This window comes from Aphelocoma coerulescens, assembly GCF_041296385.1.
Source record: "Aphelocoma coerulescens isolate FSJ_1873_10779 chromosome Z unlocalized genomic scaffold, UR_Acoe_1.0 ChrZ, whole genome shotgun sequence".
Lineage (NCBI taxonomy): Eukaryota > Metazoa > Chordata > Aves > Passeriformes > Corvidae > Aphelocoma > Aphelocoma coerulescens.
In genome coordinates, this window is record NW_027184085.1 from 48,007,308 (window position 1) to 48,028,241 (window position 20,934).

At 50.7% G+C, this 20,934-nt stretch overlaps 1 protein-coding gene across 1 annotated transcript; it reads left to right on the forward strand.

The window, feature by feature from the left end:
* Nucleotides 1-18,530: 18,530 nt before the first annotated feature.
* FOXE1 (forkhead box E1) lies at nt 18,531-19,412 on the forward strand. Its single transcript, XM_069002356.1, has one exon. The coding sequence runs from the start codon at nt 18,531-18,533 to the stop codon at nt 19,410-19,412; it is 882 nt and encodes a 293-aa protein (XP_068858457.1).
* Nucleotides 19,413-20,934: the final 1,522 nt, after the last annotated feature.

The window sequence follows — 20,934 nt, forward strand, 5'->3', positions numbered from 1 at the left end:
ATGCCTAATTAGTATCCCTTGAAGATCTGTGATCTACTTGTCACATGGATTAAAAAGCAAGCAACTGATAAAAAAAAACTCTGTGGAAAGTTCTTTTTCTGACTATTCCTGACACAGATCCAGCAGACATCTGTTCTTGGTGCACTGCTCCAAAGTAAAGTAGCCAAAGATCTAGGTAGGAGAAGATAGTGTTTCTTGTGAATTTTACAGCTGATGGAAGCACAAATGGACTGGTACCTACGCAAACACACCGTGTTGTGCCACACTTCCCACACATGGAGGATGCACTACTGTCAGCAATTTTTGGAGAGTGGGGACTCACTGAAATGCATAACAAGGATTCAGTGAAACTACTTCAGCCCACAGGCAAGCCAAGAGAGCGGGTGTTCCTCTCTGAGCAGCTCTAAATTAAGAGTATCATGGATGGGCTCTTCATTACAGATAGACCAGCCCACTTGTAACAACAGTGCAGTGGTCGTGGGATTATGACCAGAAACTGCATCCCTCCACACTTTGAAGAAACTGGCAATTAGAGTTTTTAAAGAACAATTTTTACAACACCCTTCCTGAGAGGTGGTGCACCCATCTCACCGTGCTTCTCCTTGAACTCTCTTCTCCCTGTGAAGAGAACACTTAATCTCAGCATGCAAATGCCTAGGGAGGGCAAGTTTCTGACTGTGCATGGCAGCATGTGAGCCAGAGTATTTATTCCACTTCACCTGGACCAAAAGGAAACCTTCCTCTTTCTTCCCTTCAGAGGGTTGTGGGTGGTTTTTTTACTAATTAAAAAAAAAGGAAAAAAAAAAAAAAGGAAGAAAAGAAGAACAAAACAGTTCAGGGTCAGTTTCAAACTGAAGGCTTCTCAGGAAACAAGAAAGCAAAGGAATTCCTTTGGAAAATGTCAAAATGTGTTGTTTCCGCTTTCAGGAACTTTTATTTGCCTCTTTTAAATTAAAGCCGTTTGTCAGTTTGGATCAAATTCAAGAAATAATTTAGTTTGTCACCAAAGCACACCTTTACAGTCTGAAGGGTGCATCTGGAGACTCCAGCTGTGGTGTGGACCCTGCTTGTCTGGCATCATGGTGCTCTTGTGTGTGCAGTGAGAGCGTTGTTTATGAGCATCACTATAAGTGAAGCTAAATGGACCAGTTTTGACTGTGGTACAGGATCATCTTTACCAAACCCACCTGCTTCAGCTAGAGCAGACCTTTCAGAAAGAGGCAGTCTGAAACTTAGGCTACATAATTAAATTATTGATGAACTAGTAACCAAGATCCATACTCTGAGAGCTTGCTGACAGACTTCTGTTTCAAAAACATGAGAAATCCCTAAGTAAACAGTGCAGAGCTGTAATCAGATTTGGAGATGTATAGCTTTGAAAATTAGAAGGAATTGTTTTGCTTGTGTGGAAAGGTTGCAACAAGTCACTTAAGTGCCAGAGCCAAATCTGGGTAGCACTTACCAGCAATGCGAAGGTCCCACCAACACTGCCACTGGTGTTAGACATGGTAACTTCCCTCCAAATATGCCAGGCTACAGATCCCCCCCACCTGATCTCACACGACAGGAATGTGAGGACACCAGAAGCATGCAATACATCTGCCCAGTGGTTCCTAGGCAGGGACTGCACAGGAGCCCAGCCAGGTCCCAAGGCTGATTCTGACAGCCCTTTTTCTGTGGTGGCTGGTGTCCAAGGCTTGCGCTCACCATGGACACATGAAGTTAAAAACCTCTGTCTCCAGGATCCTTTAGGAAGTCTGCTGAGCTGAGAGCATGGATTCCAAAAGCTGGGCATCCCCTACATGCATCATTTCCTTTGTGCTCAGGGACCTGGAGAGATGCTCTGTTCCAGTGAAGACTGTTTAACACCAGTACTAGACTCACTACTAGGATTTTCTCCATCCCCAGAAAACAAAAAAAAAAATCCACTGATGGCAAAATCACAGGCATATTATGAACAGCCTCCAATGAGTATTGCTGGAATTAAAAGAGAAGGTAAGCGGAAAGGACATGACAATCAGTAGCTTTGTGAAATAAAACAGGGGGAAGGAACAACCCTGTTTCCCTGCTAAGGCCTTGTTTCACTTTTAATTTGGTATATTCAGCTCCTATATAGATACACTGGCAATACTGATGACACTTGTGATTAATTATTTTTACAACCCTTAAGAGTCTGAGCTGTGAGATGAAACACCTCTGTCCAGGCTACAAACACAGAAGAGAAAGGCAGAACAAGCACAGGGCACAAGGAGCTGGAGAGACAGGAGGAAAATGGCTTTGTGCATTTGATAAGTCTAAATAATTGTCTGCTGGTTTTCACAGGTACTTCAGAAGGGAAAGCTTTAAAGAGAAAATTTAGGAGAAAATTAAGGAGAAAATTGAGGAACACAGTGATAACCTGTGAACAAAGCATTGAGAAAGGGAAATTATGTTTAACCAGTGGAATGGATGGAAATATTGAAACTGTTTGTTTCTTCTTATCAAATTTAACTCCTAACAGGAAACCTTATTTCAAGTTAATGCAGTCAGACATTTTAGAGTCTGTACAGGAAAACTACGTTCACAGTTGTGGGCATGTCTGTGGGAAGATCCTGCAAGGTTGGCTGGTTGCTTTTAAGGGGTAGGACTTTAATTTTATACCTTGTGAAAATCACGAAGTTGAGTGAAGCCAAAATTCACAGATGGGAGGGAAAAAGACAGCAGTCTGCTCTTGAGGGAGGATTATTCTGTCACACAGGACACAATAGAGACCTCTTCTTTTACTACTTTAACAAGTTTTGCTTCATGCTGGCATTCCTGCTTCAGAAAGGCACTGTCATGGGAAACGGATTCTGCCTGGAGACCAGACATTGTTCAGGATATCCCTTCCACCTCCGCGTGCTATTCAGCATTAACACAGCCGTAAGCAAAGCCCTGAGACTATTGAAATTTCTTTCTTCATCCCCCCCTTTCTCTTTGACAAATGTGTGACAAGGATGCAATTGTTTGAAAGCCCAGTGATGGAGAAAACAGAGAGCGAAGCCTTCAGACGTGCCTCAGTGATTTAGAAGCCTTCCCCCAAGACTTGTGAAAAAGGTCACGGGAGGTCTTCCATAGAGTTCAGCTTCCCAGCAGGGCTCTAGATGCCAATGTAAAGGCACTTAAATTCCTTTAACAGCTGACCCCTTTGTGGATGTTCCCACCTAGGATTATCCTGGCTCTTGGGCTGAAGAATAGCCCTTAGCGAACTAATGGATCACAGGCCCTTCCCTTTGAATATCAGCAGTTTGTGTTGGGTAATCGCCCATCCAGCCAGCAGGAAGTTGTTTCTTCATTAAAATGACAAAAGCTTTTGAAAGACGAAGATAAGAGTTCTTCTGATGAATCACGGCAGGGCTGGTTTGGGAAATACTGTTTCATGCTACCCAGAAGTTACTCAGCAGCTTGCTGGTAATGTAGCCTGAGCACAGCGGATGAAGCTCAGGCGTTGATCTGTGCATACATTCCTCTGTCAAAGCCCAGCCCAGCCCCAAACCAGGCCTTTTCCCCTGCAGCTGCTAGGGCACATGGTGCCCGAGGTACTCTTGGTGTGAGCAGACAGTGTGGACCCATCTTCTGCTGGGCAGTGGAGGACTCCAGGAACACATCTGCAGGAGAAACTTGCAGCCTGTCACATGGACGCCAACCCTCTTCCCAGGGCACTCCTGCTCTGCTTCCTAAACAAAGAGCACTCTCCTTCCTAAACCCCGTGCACTGGGCCCCCCATGCCAAGCCCTTCTCTGTCCATGGATAACCCTGGGCTTTCCCTCCTTCACCCCCTTTACAGAGCAATTCCTGCTCCTCCAGGCTACATGCTGCCCTCTGAGTGGGAGGGCATTAGGAGGTGGTGTCAGACCCCCTTCCATTAAGGCTAAGCTATTTAAAGACCAGTGGGCCAGAAAGGGACCAAGGGTCAGCATCACTGCTCAGAGGAGTATTTACATAGTTCATGCACTGGAGGTTCCATTTACAGGACTCCAGAAGTCCTTGAAGCAGGACAGGCACAATGGATCTCTTCTGGGAGGGGCAGCTGTGACTGCCAGGTGACCCCCCTCAGAGCCCTGTGCTGTTTTGACTGTGACTGGAGGTCCTCCCAGGAAGAGGCAGCAGCTTCTCCAGGTCCAGAGCAGCACACAGCACAGCCCATGGTGGGGTGGTCTGGCTCCTCTGCAGTGGACATTAGCCCTGCCTGGTCAAGAGGATGATGCTGGCCAGTCCTGAAGAGGCACTCCTGTACTCCTCCAGCCACTTCAGGGACTGGGCACCGGCCACTAGTGCCACTGTGGTCTGTGAGTACACAGAGCAGTGCTAGCTGCTGTCCCCCATGCCTGCTAAATGCAAAGAGCTGAACTGTTGCTGGGCTCATCCTTATGCATAGGGGTGTGCATTCCATGGTGCTGCTGCTGATCTGGTCACCCCCTGTGCCCTGAGTCCACATGGACCCCAGGGGCCACAGGACCTGCCATCAATCCCAGCCACCCACAAGGCCAGAAGGCCTGGCAGCCCAAGTGTGTTCCTGTCCTTGTTCCTGCAGGTGTGGGGGGAGAAGCCGGTGGGCTGCAGGTGCCAGGCACCCCCAGTGAACTTGGTCTGAGCACTGGGAGCAGGTGGTCTTTCCCATCTCTTTTCCCATCTCCAGGACTTCAAGTAGTGGTAATGTGCTATTTGCCCAAGAGCTGCCCTGCACCATAATAAAGGCTATAGCTGCCTGGGAGAAGTGACATGCCTACGAGCTCCAGGTGCTCATAGGACCATGAGAGTTACTTGAGCAGTAGACATATATCCCAAGTCCTTTCATAAACCTCTGCACCAAACCTGCTATTCTGACTCAGAATAAAACCAGAAAGAAATGTCTGTCTTTCTGCTGCCTCTCTCCCTAAGTGACCTCTCCTGAAAGCCCTCTAGGCTTCCAAAACAAACAAACAAAGGAAAAAAAATCAAAGAAATGGAGTATGATGAAAACCAAAAAAATGGAGAAGAACCTCAGGCACCATTTAGGAAAGTACTGTGTCTTCCTTCCTCCGGCACTGTGCCATCTATGCTTAATGCCTAGAAGGCTGGGAAAGGTTCTGGGAGAAAAGTCCACTGTGCAGGAACATTTTAAGGGCCTGAGTGGTAATGAGTCAGTGCTGAGGTCTGGATACATGTTTCCTACCTAGTACCTGCCCAGTGTGCCAGACCTTCTCGGGGAAGGACAAGGGAAACCATTACCCCCGGTTCACAGAAAGGAAACAGGAGCTGAGCAGAAGGAATATCTGCTTAGGATAATGCCAGGAACTGGCTGAGGGTCTTGGGTGAAAACCTACAGGTTTCAGGCTCCTTGGGACATAAGATGCAGGAGATGGAAAACTGTTCATCGCAATCCCACAGCTATTGCTGCTCTGTTGGTTTGCAGGGGAGGGAAGATAGGGTGAGAAGGGAAGGTTGATGCCATGCTTTCAATGCAGAACCTTTTCTTAATAGCAAAGGAATGAGGGCAGAGCAAAGGAACAATGATCTGCTCTGGAAGACCTGTCTGAGGCTTGTGGGGGCCATCCTGTTCCATTGCTTCAGCCTCCCTGTGGCTGTGACCCCAACCCTATCAGGCTTTGCTCTGCTCATCAGTATGAGTCAGCCTCACTTCTATTTGGCAGCACTTGTCGTGCCTGAGGCCACAGGTATGTAAGAGGGCAGCTCAGTCCAGCTGCTCCTGCCACCAGCAGGTCCCAGGGCCGCCTGTGCTGGCTGGTACTCCAAATTCATGGAATCACAGAATGGGTCAGCTTGGAAGGGACCACAGTGAGTGGTATGGTCCAACCTCCCTGCTCGAGGGGCAGGGTCATCCTGGAGCACATGGCCATGTGCAACATTTGTTTTCTGTGTTTCAAGGGAGAACCAAACTCTGTTTCTTCTATCTACCCATGACAGAAATGGCACTCCCTAAGTCTGCTGTGGCTCTTCTGTGGTGCCCTCAGAGCTTCCTTCCTTCTCTCCCTTCCCACCTCCTTCTGCAGGCTCACCTGCCCCCAGGTCTTTGTAGTGCAAAAGGACTGCAGGTGGGCTCACACAAATCATGAGCCAAATGTGCAGCTTTCCATCTTACACGGTCTCTAAATTGTTAGCTGGGACCTTCCTTGATGTTTAGCTGCCCAGACAGAAGCTGGGCAGCTGAGAGATCTCATAGGGCTACATCAAACAGGAGTACAAGGAAGCTCTGAGCTTTAGGGTCCCAGCATATTTAATGCTGGACTAGCTCCTAAGTCTCTGCTTCATGCAGCAGGACAAGCTATCTGCTGGGTTAGCCACAGGGAAAGCTGGGTGCTGCCAGGAATGTGCTGAACTACCCATAAGGGGAGAGGATCCCCAGTCATCACTGTGGGGTCTGGCAGCCCTTCCAGACAAGGAGAAGGAAAAAAACCCAAAGCAGCAGCTGCCAGAAAATATACTGCCTTAGAGCTGCATGAGGCCAAATGCCTTCACCTAGTGCACACGGCTCCTGCCCCTACAAGGAGGTTGTGCAATAACCTGGCAGGAATTTGATCAGGATTTAAGTCCCAGTTACCAAATACAGGTTGCATGGGGCCAGCATGTGGGAGCAAACCCTCTTTACGCTCCGTTTGCCCTCGTTCTGGCGCTGACCCCTCCATGAGCTCATTGGAAAGCAGCTTTGTGCACAGCAGCCGCCTGAGATATGCTTCCCTCCACACCCAGCCATGGCCCCGCAGGCCCATGCAGTGTGAAACACCCCTCACTCGGTGGAGAGGTGAGGCAGCACCATCCGACTGCCGTGCAGCGCTGTGTGATACTTGGTGCTGCAGGAAAGCTTGGGACCAGAAAGACAGCTGTGGTCAGTATCTGAAGCAAGTACTGTGGGGAGAGGCTGAACTCTTGTGATGGAATCAACTGGGATGAGCATCATATGTGGACAGAGCTTTATTTTGCACTTGCCAGCTGGCCTTAAAACAGCAACATGAACTAACATGGTTTTCCTGGCCACAGTCACACCCTCTTTGCCTAAGGGGTATTGTAGGAAAGGGCACACAGCAGCACACACCTCCTGATGCCACACTGATAAGGGCACTTGAGGTTCCAGCACCAGGTCAGCATCTACACTGACAGCTGTGCCAAGCAGCTGGGTGTAAGAGGGAGGGGAGAAAAGCCTCAAGCCCCAGAGTGTTGAAGTGAAAACCCATTTCCCCATAACCACTGTCCAGCTCGCTCTGTAGTGGCAGTGAGCGTTGGTGCCACAGAAACTGGCAGAACGCACTGGGAGACGAGTCCAAGCCTGCCAAGAGTACCCTCACCTGAGTTCCTTTGCTCTTGGGGGATGCTGCTTCCACCCCAACCACACAGCATGGAAGGCCACTGCTCTGGTCTGGATTCCCGGGAGTCCAAATACCAGAAACCATCCCCCAGCCTCGGACTCAGGGGTCATGGCGCTATCAGAGCTGCCCCAGCCCACCCTGTTTTTCAGGCTGTAGCAGACCGAGGGTTTCAGGTTGCACCAGGAGGACATTCTTCCGGCACCACATTCCTTGCAGGGCTAATCCTCGGGAGAATGTGCCGGCAAGCACAGCAGCCCCAAGCTGCGCCAGCCTGGCCAGAGGCGCAGCTGAGCCCGTGCTGGCCTCGCCTGGCGCCGGCCCCAGCCCCACCGGGCTTGCAGCACCAGCAAGCCTTGTCCCACTTGCCACTGCTGGAGACCCTTTTGCAGCTCAGATCTGCCCACAGCAAAGTTTAAAGAGCAGCAAGACAAACAGTCCCTGCCAAAGCCCTGCCAAGGGGACTCCAGCATTTCACTGCCTGCCAGGCACAAGCACCAAGAGGTCAAGCAAGTCTCAGCTGGTCTATCCATAAAGGTCAGCTGGCTTTCTCCTGTTCTGGCTTGTAGAACAGGACCCACACCTACTGAAAGGCTGCCGCACTTCTGCCAATGTTCTGGGCATTTCAGAAATATCTTCCTTTAAAACTTAGTCTTTATCCTTGTCTAAGTACAATTTTCCTGCAAGTGTCACATGTGTACAAACAAGAGTGGGAGAGGCTGGGATGGAAAAGTGTCCTCTTCTCTGTGACTCCCTGATGCTTTAGCTGTTTGCTATAACCACACCAACATATTTATTTTACCAGGTAAAATGTTTTAAATAATAATGGAAAAATTACTTTCTCTAACCCACACTCTGAAGGTGAGCTCTCCTGAGCTACTGGTCTGCAATTGGGTGGATGTGTCTGCAAAGATACCAGGTGAAGAGAGCAAGCTAAAGTAGTTAAAAGACTTAGGAAAGGATGCAGGGGAAAATTATTTCTATGTCTATCATAGATTCAAGAAATCCAGCCTTCCTTTCCCAGGCCCAGATATTTAGGCTGGGCTTGTGCTTTCACCCCAACTACTCTATTGTCTTTGCTAGAGAAATCTGGTTGAAAATTACCTTAAACTTTCGTCAAAATTCCAGTGCTTCTCTGTTTGGACTTGGCCAGTGTAACCCTGGCTAAAAAATGCAGAAAATATTTCAAAGTCCAACTTTAAAGGGGCAGCCATTGCTTTGTGTTTAATTAAAAATAATAATGAAATAATAGTAATTGTTTTCCAGACCCATAGTAATTAGCAATCCAACGTACAGCTCCCATGGGAAAGAGCCTCCATTTCTGCAACTAGTCTGCTTGAATATTGACTTGCTCTAGACATTGCCAAGGTTTTGAGTACAGCAATTTGATAGGAGGGGGTTTCCAACTCTGACTTCGTAGCAGTTTAACTGTCGTGCTCCAAACCACAGAGTTTTACTACAGCCTCCATTTCCCTTTGTTTTACCTGAACTTCTCATCTTGCTCTGCAAATCCTATGCCAAAATGAGTCATTCCTGCAGGATTAGCTCTGATTTTTCAACTCCTCTCTCAGTGTTGCCCAGACTAGTTCTGAGGAGAGAAAATTGACACGCCCCATTCAGGATGTGTAAGAAGCGAATGAAAGAAATTACCTTCGGTGCTCAGCTATTTGCACTGAACCAGCAAGAACCACCCCATCTCTCCACCACAGCCGAGCCCTCAGCATGGCACAGGTCGCTGACAGCACTGGGCTGCCAGCTCCAGCTAAGGGGATGCACCACTGCTCCCCTCCTTAGGGTTATTCCCCCTAGCCACTGTGGTCCACACAGGGATTTTGGTTTGCTCCGCATCCCAGAGGGGGGTGTCCCAAGGATGACCTACAAGGGCCCCCAGGAAGGAATGGAGGCACCATGTGCTGCCCATGGGGTGCACTGCCCCGGTTTTGCTCTCTGAGCATCGGGGGGGCTGCAATGAGCCCAGCTCTGATCTCCTGCCTTTGGGGTGGAGGTACCTTCTGGAAGCCTCCTCTTTCTGCTGACTGCAGAGGTCAGTGCTGTACCTCCTGTGTTTAGCACCTTGTCCAGACCCAGAGAGCCTCCTCCTCACTTACTGGAAGCAGATCTTAGCCTGTCCCTGCCCTCAGACCTTTTCTTAAGTTCACATCTAAATAAACACTTCTTACAGGAAGAAACAGTATTTTTAAAAATTGTTTTCACATTTAATTTTCCACCTCTCCCTTGTTCTCTGTTTTTTAAAGTAATAAAGACACACTCTGTTGTGGTTTAACCCCAGCTAGCAACTGAGTCCCCCGCAGCTGCTCATTCACTCCCCCCGGTGGGATAGGGGGGAGAACTGGAAGAGCAAAAACAAGAAAACGGGGATAGATACGGTTTAATAGGTAAAGCAAAAGCCACGCACACGAGCAAAGCAAAACAAGGAATTCATTCAGCGCTTCCCACGGGCGGGCAGGTGTTCAGCCATCTCCAGGACAGCAGGGCCCCCTCACGCCTCACAGTGACGGGCAGACAAACGCCATCACTCCGAACCTCCCCCGCCTCCTCCTTCTTCCCCCAGCTTTTTACGCTGAGCATGACACCGTATGCTACGGGATATCCCTTGGGTCAGTTGGGATCAGATATCCAGGTCGTGTCCCCTCCCAACTCTGTGTGCACCCCCAGCCCCCTCTCTGGTCCGGTGGCTGAGCAACAGCAAAGGCTTTGGCTCTGTGTAAGCCCCGCTCAGCAGCAACAAAAACATTCCTGTGCTACCAACACTTATTTCAGTACAAATCCACAACACAGCCCCATACTAGCCATCACTGAAAAAATTAACTCGATCCCAGCCAAAACCAGGCCACTCTCGCATAGCAAACACTGCATTGTCTCACAGCAAACTAAAGGGGAGGGAATCTCAAAGGTCTCAAAATGGTGCCACTCTCCTTCCCTTTCCAGGCCCAAAACATGAAGTGATCCTGGAAGTGATTGTTAAATCACTTGGAAGATCTGTTTTCTGATAATGGTCCAGCATGGCCGGCAAATCTGTGATTTGCATATGAATACCCAAACTGCATAAGCAAAACTATCAGAGCCAGCTGGAAGAAAGAAAATCTGAGCACCTGGCATTTTAAGAAATCCTCTTGCTTGTGTTCTCAGATCCCTTTCCTGTATCATTGACAGGACTTGAGCTGATTTGACAGAAACTCCTGGAAATTGTGTTTCTACCACAGGAACAGAGAGAACTGTAGAAATCACAAGGTTTCTGCTCCAGCAAAAACTTAAAGCATGGTTATACCCCAAGTTAGATCAGCTTTCTCAGGGACACGACCAGTCAAATTTTAAAAAGCCCAACAGAGATCCCACCATGTCTTTGTCCCATGGCACAGACTTCACAAAAGAAATGTGGACTGGTCACAGAACAAGTAAGACCAGACTGTCCAAAATCAGAAAGAGATTTCTGAAACTTTTTGCTGTCCCCGGAAATCCATGCACTGCAGTGCCTATTTTTATTAGCAGCAAAACTTAAAACCACTTCTTTCTCTCCAGATTACCACGACCTACACACTTTTGGTTAGAGGTATTGCCTCAGGCAAACGCTGGGCAGATGCTTATCTAGTGTAAATCCCCACAGATCTGTTAACTTCAGCAGGATGCCAGCTATTCACTGCCTTTTCAGTCTTGTTAAAAAAAGCTTGGAATTTGAGAAATAACCCATTTTCTCATCTGGGGAGAGACATTTTTGCTACAGGCTCAAGCAAAACTCCAGCAGATTTCGGAAGGTACTTGTAAATAGGGCATTACTTGGTAATTACCATGGTGATTGCTAAAGGGTCAGAGAGAGGCAATGAGAACAAAGAGGCCTAGGGAAAAAAAAAACAGGAGCTCTTTGTAAAAGTATTCAGATTTTGTCTGCCAGTGCCAATAAGCTCGAACTATCCCCACTTTACACTTCGGTTTTTAAATGAAGACTATTTACATCCCGCAGGCATGGAATTCCAGCAGGGTAGTGCTGGGTCCTACCGATCCCCCATCGGCATCAACCCGGCAGCTGAACGCATCCGCGGCAGCGGGGCTCACAGCTCACCCTACTGCCAGCCGTGGTTTAACATCCAGCGGTGCACTGTGCATTGCTCGGGCTCACGCACACACAACACAACACTGCACTTTCTGTATGTACCTCTTTAAGTACAATTTTTCTTTCCTCGATCAGTGCTTGACACACACTCCCCAGCCTGGGCATCCACCTGGCTGTGCCCAAGGGCAGGAAAGCGCCCAGAGAGGCTCCTCTGCTTTAACTGGGAGCTATTTTCAGGCTGGGGGGGGGGTTGCCTCCAGCCGCAGGGCCACGCTGTGGCTGTGCCTTTGTCTCTCCCTGCAGTCCGACGCAGGCTCTGACCCGATGTCTTTTCTCCCCAGCTCTGCCTCTGACCTGCTTTGTCGCTAAGGGCTTCCCCAGAAAACCCCGAAGAAGAGACAGAAACTTGGATCACAAAAGGGCTGGGTGCCTGAACCTACCTACTGAAACAGCTTATTTTTGTTAATCAAGTAGAGTCACGCAAAGCGTGCTAAAAGCTGTAGCTTCCAGGGAAGGGCAACAAGTGTTTTGTTTAATAATGCTCAGTAATACAGTTTAATCACTGATTTCCCTTCGTTTAAAGAAAAAAACTAAGGATGAAAAGCACCTTTTCGTGGTCTGTGTGGACCAGTCCTAGAAAGCTGTGACATTACTTTCAATGTTTTTTTTGCTTGTACCAAAGTGATGCTGAGAGTCTTTGATTCCACACCAAGACCCAGAGGAGAAGAAACTTAGGTGAGCTTTATTCTGTCTACCCGTACGAGATTCTCTCTGCAAAACAAACCTCCCAACTAGTGTTCCAGCAAAGGCTCTTCATATTCTTCCAGCTCCACCCCCAACCCTTCCTCTCCACATTCCTTGCTTTTCCACGGTACTTCTCTTTCCCCTCCTTCATGTGTTGCCAGTTTTACCCACTGCTCCCATCTACTAGCTCCCAACACCTTTGCTCCCCTTTATCTCCCTCCTTGGCTGAGGTACTGTCTGTGGCCACAGGGAAAGTGTTCAGCAATCCACAGTGCAGAGCATGTCTTGGGACAGGAAACTGGTTAGTAAATTATAGAACTCCTCCACTGCAATTTGTTAGAGTTTTAAATATCCGTATTTTGGTGAAACAACATGAAGAACGCTGCCAACAAAGAACACCAAGAAATTTCTCTCACCTGCACTGGGAAATTTACCTCTTAACTCTACAGTTTGGCCAAAATGACCTGTCCCCTCTCCATCCCATGCTTAAGTGTGAGTTAGAAAAAGCCAATGTCCAGGACAATGTGGTTCTGTCTGCAACAAAGAAAAAAAGAAAACAAATAATACTTCTTTCCACATAGCTTATTGAAGAAAAGTAGGATATTTGCAAATATATTTTGTTCACAATATGGCAATTAATTAAATAATTACACCTAAATAAAATTCCCAGCTTCCAAAGCAAGCAATAAATAATTCCCTTTAAACTGCTGTATTCTATCATTTTCTATCAAGCATCAGGTTTTACTTGTAGCTGTGAAGAGGGTTGAATTACTACTCTGGCAAATACTAATTTGTCTTAATAAAAATTTGTCACCAGGTGACACTTCCTGTCCACAAGACTCAGGGTCTTTCTGACCCCATGGGTCCTTTGTAGGAGCTTCTGTCAGATGCCAGTGACACCTGTTGAGAGCCAGCAGAGCAGACAGGTCCCAGCAGGGCACCTGGGAAATACTGAGTAGGAGATGTTCACCCTGCCGGAGATTAAGCCTCTCAAAACTGTTGAACGACTACCCAAATAGGGCATTTGATAGGCAAAACAGAAAGAACTTATTTCCATGCCAACAGTGTCTGACAGCTATTCAAAGATACCCATCCGGAAGATTTTCATGAGGTGCTGAATTTCACAGGCTTCAGGGGAGCAAGAGCCATGCAAACTTCCTAACACCTGCACGCCAAAAAAGAAGAAAACCCCAAAAAGCATAGTAAGTGATTTTCAGCTTATAGGAGAGAGCCTGACTCTGCTTTGCATGTTTCCAGAAAAAGCCAGCTCCTCCTTTTTGAAGCATCTGACAGATCTGCACTACTCCCAGTGATATCTTGGTGGTGCAAAGGCAAGAATGGGCAGCTTATTCTCTTGGAAACCAACTCTAAAATATGTTTCGGCAGGGGAACAAATGAATGTATCACAGCCCATCCAGCTCAGGCTGCATCCACACAGCTTCTACCAAGAAGGTGCCTGCTCCTTGCTGCCCACATCACATGTGGACATGTGGTGTTGTCTGTTGCTTCGTTTTGTTGCTCAGTGTCTTAGCTAAATGGGGCTCTTGCCAGTGTGCACAGCAAGTTTCCATGTTTAACTGTTTAGGAGTGCTGGCACAGACCTTGGTTTGCCCGACAAGCTGTGATGCTCCTCAGGAAACCCAGTATGGAGTGTACCTCATCTGCGGCAAGAGTCACTCCTGGCCCGTGTCCAGCCTCATGCACGGCGTTCCCCGGAGCCTCTGCAGCAGGGCCCCAGCTGGGACTGGCACACAGGGCACTGCTGCCCCAGGGCACCACATGCATCTTTCCTTTGCTGGGCTTCCCAGACTTTCCAGCAGTCGTCTGCTCCTGTTTGTGGTGGCCCCTCTTCCTGTCTTTCCTGCCTCTTCCTGTGTCAGCCACTGCCTCTAGCTCAGTGCTACCCTCACCCCAGAGCACCAGCCCTGCACATCTCCTGTGCTGTACGGCCAATCCTTTTGCCATTACCTTTACATACTGAATTCCCAAGTGGAGCAGGGTCCCAAGGGAATGATCAGAGGTAGTGTTCTGCTTGCAGAGAGCCTGCCCTGCCCACCTGCAGCTGCCCCTGTTGCAGCTCACCTGCTGCAGGTCCTGGGGAGCTGCTGGGCTGTCTGGCAAGCATGCTCGGTGCCCTGCCCAGCTGAATGGAGGCTAAGGCTGCCTATGGCTCTTGCCCCAATTTCTGGCCTGAGACATGGCCTATTTTAAAGCTACCATGATGTTTTGTCTTTTTTCTACAGAAGAATGACCAAAACAGCTAACTCAAGCCTCCCACATGAACCTGGCTACATCTGTGTGATTCTCTCAGCAAGCAACTCTTTCTTCCCTCCAGCACCAAGTTCCCATAGAAAACTCAACCAAGGGATGAGAAGCTGCAGTAATTTGGAAAAACAACACTGACACTAAACAACCAGGCCACTGCATGAGAGTGAAACCTTGCCACCACTAGACAAGGCAAGTAAACAGCTGGTAAAAATATGCAGTATCCTTGTAGTATATTGCTTTCCAGCCTCTCTCCTGCCATGTGGTTATACTCCATGTTCAGCTGCACATCAGTTCTCCCGCAGAGGCTTCACCTTTGTCCCCATACCACAGTCTAGTCACAAAGTGTTTCCAAAATCCATGCAATCACCTCCCTGCTCTTGTCTCCCACTAACTCCAGTTAGGTGCAAAACATCTTAAGCTCAGTCACTTTGAACACTTCTTTGTGGAATGTGCTCTGGAAGTGCATGAATGATGTCATGCCATCACCTGTCCTATTCCAAAAGGCTCAGGCCTATGGTCCCATCTCAGATCTTAACCACAAGCTGCAGGTAGGTTAAGCTCTTTGTCACAAAGTGTTGTGAAGTGACTGGCTGTGATGCTCTCCACACTTCTAACAGCAAAGTCCTGGCACCAAACACACAGCCAATAAAACCCCCAAACTTGCCATTCCATCACAGATGCATCTGAGCTTGGGTAGTGGCTGTGCCATGGGTATGTGCTCTCACTTGATTTGCATTCAGCCAATATGGTCTGGCATTTTGACTCTGCCAGACCCTTAACTTGGAGCACATTAATTACAGCCCTGTTGTTCCTGGGACACAGAGGCAAAACTTTTCCTCACCTCAGAGAGGAGAGGAATTCTGATGTGGAACCAAAGCTATCAACATGCTGCACATGAAGGGACTGTCCACACATTTAATATGTCCACTTCCCTTTGTTTGGTTGAAGTGGAAGAAGCAGCTCAGGCCACAGGACTAAGGATGAACAGGGTGTCCCAGCAGTCTACCCTTGAGGGATCTCACTGGTGTGGTTTGTAACATGGCAACTGAGTGGGGAGTGAACTGGATTTTTTCCCATGGGTGGAAATCACTCTTGGAGATCCAAGCAGATGGGATTCTCATTGAGGTAATTCTCTAGCACCTACCAGTACTAACAAACTCCATTCTTGAGAGGCCAAGGCACAGTGCCCTTGTGCAGGGCACCCTCTGCAGTGCAGTGTTGTCACAATCAATGACCACTTTGCCCAGTTGAAGGCCGCAGACCTTAAGTGTCAGCAGGATCTGAGTGGAGAAATTTAGACAGAAAAAATGCTAACTCTAAACTTTGTCCCAGAGACCAAAAGAAAGTTCAAGTGATAGATTTTGTATGGGTAATACTATGTAGATACCATACATTTTTGATTGCATTGTGAACTCCAAAGGTTTAATCAATGCACGGTGTTTTCCATGTTACTTACCCTTGTCCCTCCTCCAGCATGACTGAATCAAAAGAGAAAACAATGCTTCACAAACACGAAAAGCACCAACTGTTCTGCTCCAGCAACAGGCACCACTTGACTTACAGATGGAGGAGATCTGCAGTCTAAGATCCACCTGGGTGAGTTGGAGTTTCATGTTCTCCATAGTTCCCTCCCCATGGGAACTGGTACTCAAAAAAGACACCAATGCCTTAAATGGGACATACTCCTGCTCCCAAAGTAGAGAGTTAAAAGTGTTTTTAAATAGGTTTATGATAATGTCAAATTGAGGATAGTCTCCAGTGCACCATGTTATACAACTTCCACTTAACTGACAAATACTGGCACCACAGTTTAAGCTGTGTAATGTGGAAAGGAGAAGGGACAAGAGCCAGCACATGCTGTTTGGGTATCCATTTCACTCTGCTTTGGACTCTGCCAAGGAAAGTGCTTACTTGGGAAAGGATTTTCATCACCAGCAGGGAGGGCAAAAGCAGCTGTTCAGCACACCGTCCCTCCTCAGCACACACCTCTCTCACTCCCCATCCTCTACAAGTGCAAAGCGAAGCACGATCTGACTTTGCCCTCTGGAGGCATGGAATTGGCATGGCACAGAGAGACACAGCCCCAGAGGTGACTGAACTACGGCACTGCCTTTTGAAACATCCGATAGGAAAATCCATTCACAGCTGCAGCTTCCCACGGGTAAGAAGGCAGAGCATTACTTGTGAGGCAGCTTCGTACTGAAGGACTTGGGGTTTTGGTACGTACAGGGGAATACTACCCTAGTCTGCTGTGCACTTCAAGAACGAGGGTGTTGGTACAGGAGGTTGATTTTTTCTCTTGGCACAAACTCTGCAGCATGTGATTTGAAATACTGCCCCGTGTGTGCATCCAGCTACTGGACACGGTACACGCACATGTGGGTCTTCAGCAAGTGGCACTTCACGGTTTATTCTGCTAGCTCCATAGGTTTTTTTGCTATCTCCCACATTGCTGGGAAGCTGCACAAATAAGCAGGTGGCCAGTGACTCCTGGGTTCCTTATTTAGCTAGAAACCAGGGCTGGGGTTTGTTTGCTGCATGGAAATGGATGTACACACACACATGCATACACACATACTGATTTTTCTCCAAGCAGATAAACAACTCTGTTGGACACCTCCAAGGGAGCTGTGTTTCACCAGGATAAACAACTCTTACCTCCCTTTGCTCCCTTAAAAATCATTTGTGCAATGCCCAAGAGGGCTTCGGGAAAGCTTCTCCTACAAAGATAGACTCAGCAGTGCACTGGTGACCTGAGTTCTGGAAGAATTGGCAGAAGATGCTACGACGTGGGCAGGATGAGGTGTACGGCCATGCACCTGTACACCTGTGCACATCCACCTCTCTGCACATACATCTACCCACGTCTGTTTCTTGCCTATGTGCCCACATGCAAGCATCGGCTCCAGCCACGTACCTGTGTGTGCTGGCATTTGTTTGTAGGCACACTCGCCTGTCACTGCACACCCACAAACTCTCACTCACATCCTCACCCCCACACCAGTGCCCTCACACACCCATGTACCTGTGCACGCACACCCTTCCATGCACACACATGCCTGTGCACACCTGCACACACTTTCCATCTCACCTCTAGGACACCCTGACATCTCCTTTATATTCTGGCTTGCAAGGAATATCATGCGAACAGGTGAGGAGGCTGTGCTGTCCCCAGGCCTGTGGGTGTGTGTCAAAAGGGTTCAAGTCCTGGGCAAGCATTCATCTGGGGTCTGACCCTCAGCCCCAAGTATGTGAGCAAACATGAGGGAGCTAGCAGGTATGTCCTGGCATTAACCTGTGGAGAGCCTGGCATCCTTCCTGGTTGGATCATGGACCTCTGGGGTCCTGTGGCATAAGGATCAGGGACGAGCAGGTCAGCAGGTCAGGGATAAAGCAGGGGCACGGGACCCAGCCCCGTGCCAAATAGTTGCTGAGGACCAGCGATGAGGGCCGTAGCCTCAGTGTATTCTACGTAGCAGCTCTGCACGCAAACCGCATAGCCTAAGCCCACACTTACTATCGCTCCCCACGCAGATCTGTCACCAGGTGGTTTTTTCCAGCCTAGTCTGTTTCGACAGCTTGATTTCCGCAAAGGAGCGTGGGGCTCCCTGGGCAACGTTGTCTGGGGCCGACTGTCCCGCGCGGACCGGCAGCATCCCCTCCGACAGCGGCGGCCGCTCGTCGCTCCACCTCTCCCCGCGGCCGCCAGCACAACCGGCCCCGACGGCGCCGAGCCCTGCGGGAAGGCGCGTTAAATGCCCGTGCCCGGACACCCGCACCGCGATCTTGGAGATGCCCCCGCTCCGCCCGGTGCCCGTCAGTCCTTCGGAGCTGTGCGCTCCCGACGGCGGCGGGTCCGCGGCGCCCCGACGGCACTGGGTACGGGGCCCAGCGGAGAGGGGCGGGCGTGAGGTGCTGGGCAGGGCGCTGCCCCTACCCGCGGCGGCAGCGGCGGCACGCCCGGCCCTGCCTGCGCCTCCCGGGCGGCGGGGCGTAGCAGGGGGAGTGCCGGCCGCCCGGGCGCGGAGCCGCCGGACACCGCCGCATAAAAGCCGCGGCCGCGGCGCGCTGCGCTTCCTCGGCTCGGTCCGGCGCGGCTCGGTGCGGCGCGGAGCCGCTCCGACGGCCACATGACAGCCGAGAACCGGCTGCCGCCGGGCCCCCCGCCGCCGCCCCCGCCGCTGAAGGCGGACGCGGTGCCGCCGGGAGAGGAGGCGGCGGCGGCGGCGGCGGCGGGGGCGCGGGGCGGGCGGCGGCGCCGCAAGCGTCCGGCGGAGCGGGGCAAGCCGCCGTACAGCTACATCGCCCTCATCGCCATGGCCATCGGGCAGGCGCCCGAGCGGCGACTGACGCTCGGCGGCATCTACCGCTTCATCACCGAGCGCTTCCCCTTCTACCGCGACAGCCCCCGCAAGTGGCAGAACAGTATCCGCCACAACCTCACCCTCAATGACTGCTTTGTCAAGGTGCCACGGGAGCCCGGCCGCCCCGGAAAGGGCAACTACTGGACGCTGGACCCTCACGCCCGCGACATGTTCGAGAGCGGGTCCTTCCTCCGCCGCAGAAAACGCTTCAAGCGCAGCGACCTCTCCACCTACCCGGCCTTCCTCGCCGAGCGCCCCGCCGCTCCCTGCCGCCTCGTCCCGCTGCCCGCCCCGCCGCCCCCCGCCGACCTGCCCCCGGCACCCGCCGCCGCCTCCTGCGCCTTCGCCGCCACCTTCCCCGCGCAGGGCTGCGCCTCCGCCGCCCTGCCCCACGCCTACGCCCCGCTGCCCACCGCCCCCGGGCCCTATGCGCCCTCGGGCCACGGGCCGCTGTACGCGCCGTCGGGGCGCATCGTGCTGCCCGCCTCTTCGCCCGGCCCCGCTGCGCTCTACGGCCGCCGCTCCCCCGCGCCCTATCCGCCGCTGCCGCAAGCCTACGGCGCCGGAGGGCAGCTGGGCGCCGCCGAGCCCGCACCACGGCACGGCACCTACCCTGGAGGCCCCGACAGGTTCGTCCAGGCGCTCTGACCCATCCCGGAGAGGCCCGACAGCGCGGACCGGAGCCCGGCAGAGGGCGGACTGTGGGGGCCACCCGGCACCGCTGTTCCCGGGGCCGCCCGGGAAGATGCTGAAGAACCTTGGGCTGCACCTCCGCATTCTCCCATCTGCCCGGGCTTCCTGGCAAGCAGTGTCGCAGTCAGCCCTGGTGACCTGGGGTGTCCTACCCAGCCTTGTCTGCTCTCGGCAAAAAAGTCCTGGGGACTCCCAAGTACCTGGATGGGGCAAACAGTCTATTCCTCTTCTGCAGCCTTTCCTGGGGCAGGTGCTCAAAGCTTCCTGCCAGGCTCCCACCTTCCCGGCACACCCAACTGGGCCCCAGGAAGATTTCACGTTTAAATGTCTCTCTGCTGTTGATTTTTTTTGTTTTAGAGAATTAAATGTTTGTTGGTGAGGTGAAGGAGGGAGACAGGAGGAAGCATTCCCCGGCCTCATGCAGGCAAAGCTGCAAAAGCAGATTGCATGGCACTAATGTGGTGGCATGTCCCTGATGGCTATTGCTTTAGCCCCAGGCTTCACACCAGCAAGTGTGGCCAAAGCTGGAGAAGGTTTGGATGCCAGGGGTGCAGGAAAACGCATCAAGTCACATCCTTCCAGTGTTGTGCTCTGTGCTGCAGGGGTGAGAACCGTGGTGGAACTACAAAAACTACCATGAGCATGCCCAGCCCCTGGAAGAGGGACACAGGGAGGCTGTGGGACCTCCGCCCTTGGAGGTCTTTCCAACTTGATTGGACGGAGCCTGATCTGCCTCTGAAGTTGTAGCCAGTGTTGAATTTGGACCTGTTTTGAGTGGAGACCTGATCCTGAGGTCTGTGGAGGTACTTACAGCCTAAATTACTTTGATCCTGAGGTCAGCCCAGCTCTGTCTGTAGCCTAGAAAAATTGGCTTATATAGGGGAAAACTTTATTTTCTGGAACACAAGAGGCACATGGTGCCTTTTCATCTTCAGTCGCTCCACTTTCAAGCTTTCCTAGGGTGGAAAAGAGGCTAGAGAAAGATATGGAGAGGGAACAACTAATAGGAATGTCTGTGAGAGGCAAAGGCTTGAAACTCAGGCATACCCCTCCCAGCAGATCCCACCACCCTGGAAAGGGCCTGGAGCAGTAGTGGATACCCAGGGCTCTGCTTGAGGCTGTGGATGTAGAGGGAACCAACATAGCCGTGCTCCCAGGTCTTCTTATACAGCTCCTTTTTCACGTGCAGGTGGGGAACCTGTGTATCCAGGGCCAGGACGAGGTTGGTGAGAAGATCCTGCAGTGTGGTGGAGCCTTGTATGGGGACAGGGAGTGAGAAAGTGCAGCCAGAGCCTCAACAGGAGCTTTGGAAGAACAGACAGGGTGCACATAGACCAGAGTCTCTCTCACCGGTGAAGGGTGTAGATCATAGTATAACTCAGGTTGGAAAAGATCTTGGGAAGTTTCTGTTCCAATCTGGTACCCAAATCAGGGTCAGCTATGACTCAGACCAGTAGGCTCAGCCCTATGTAGTTGA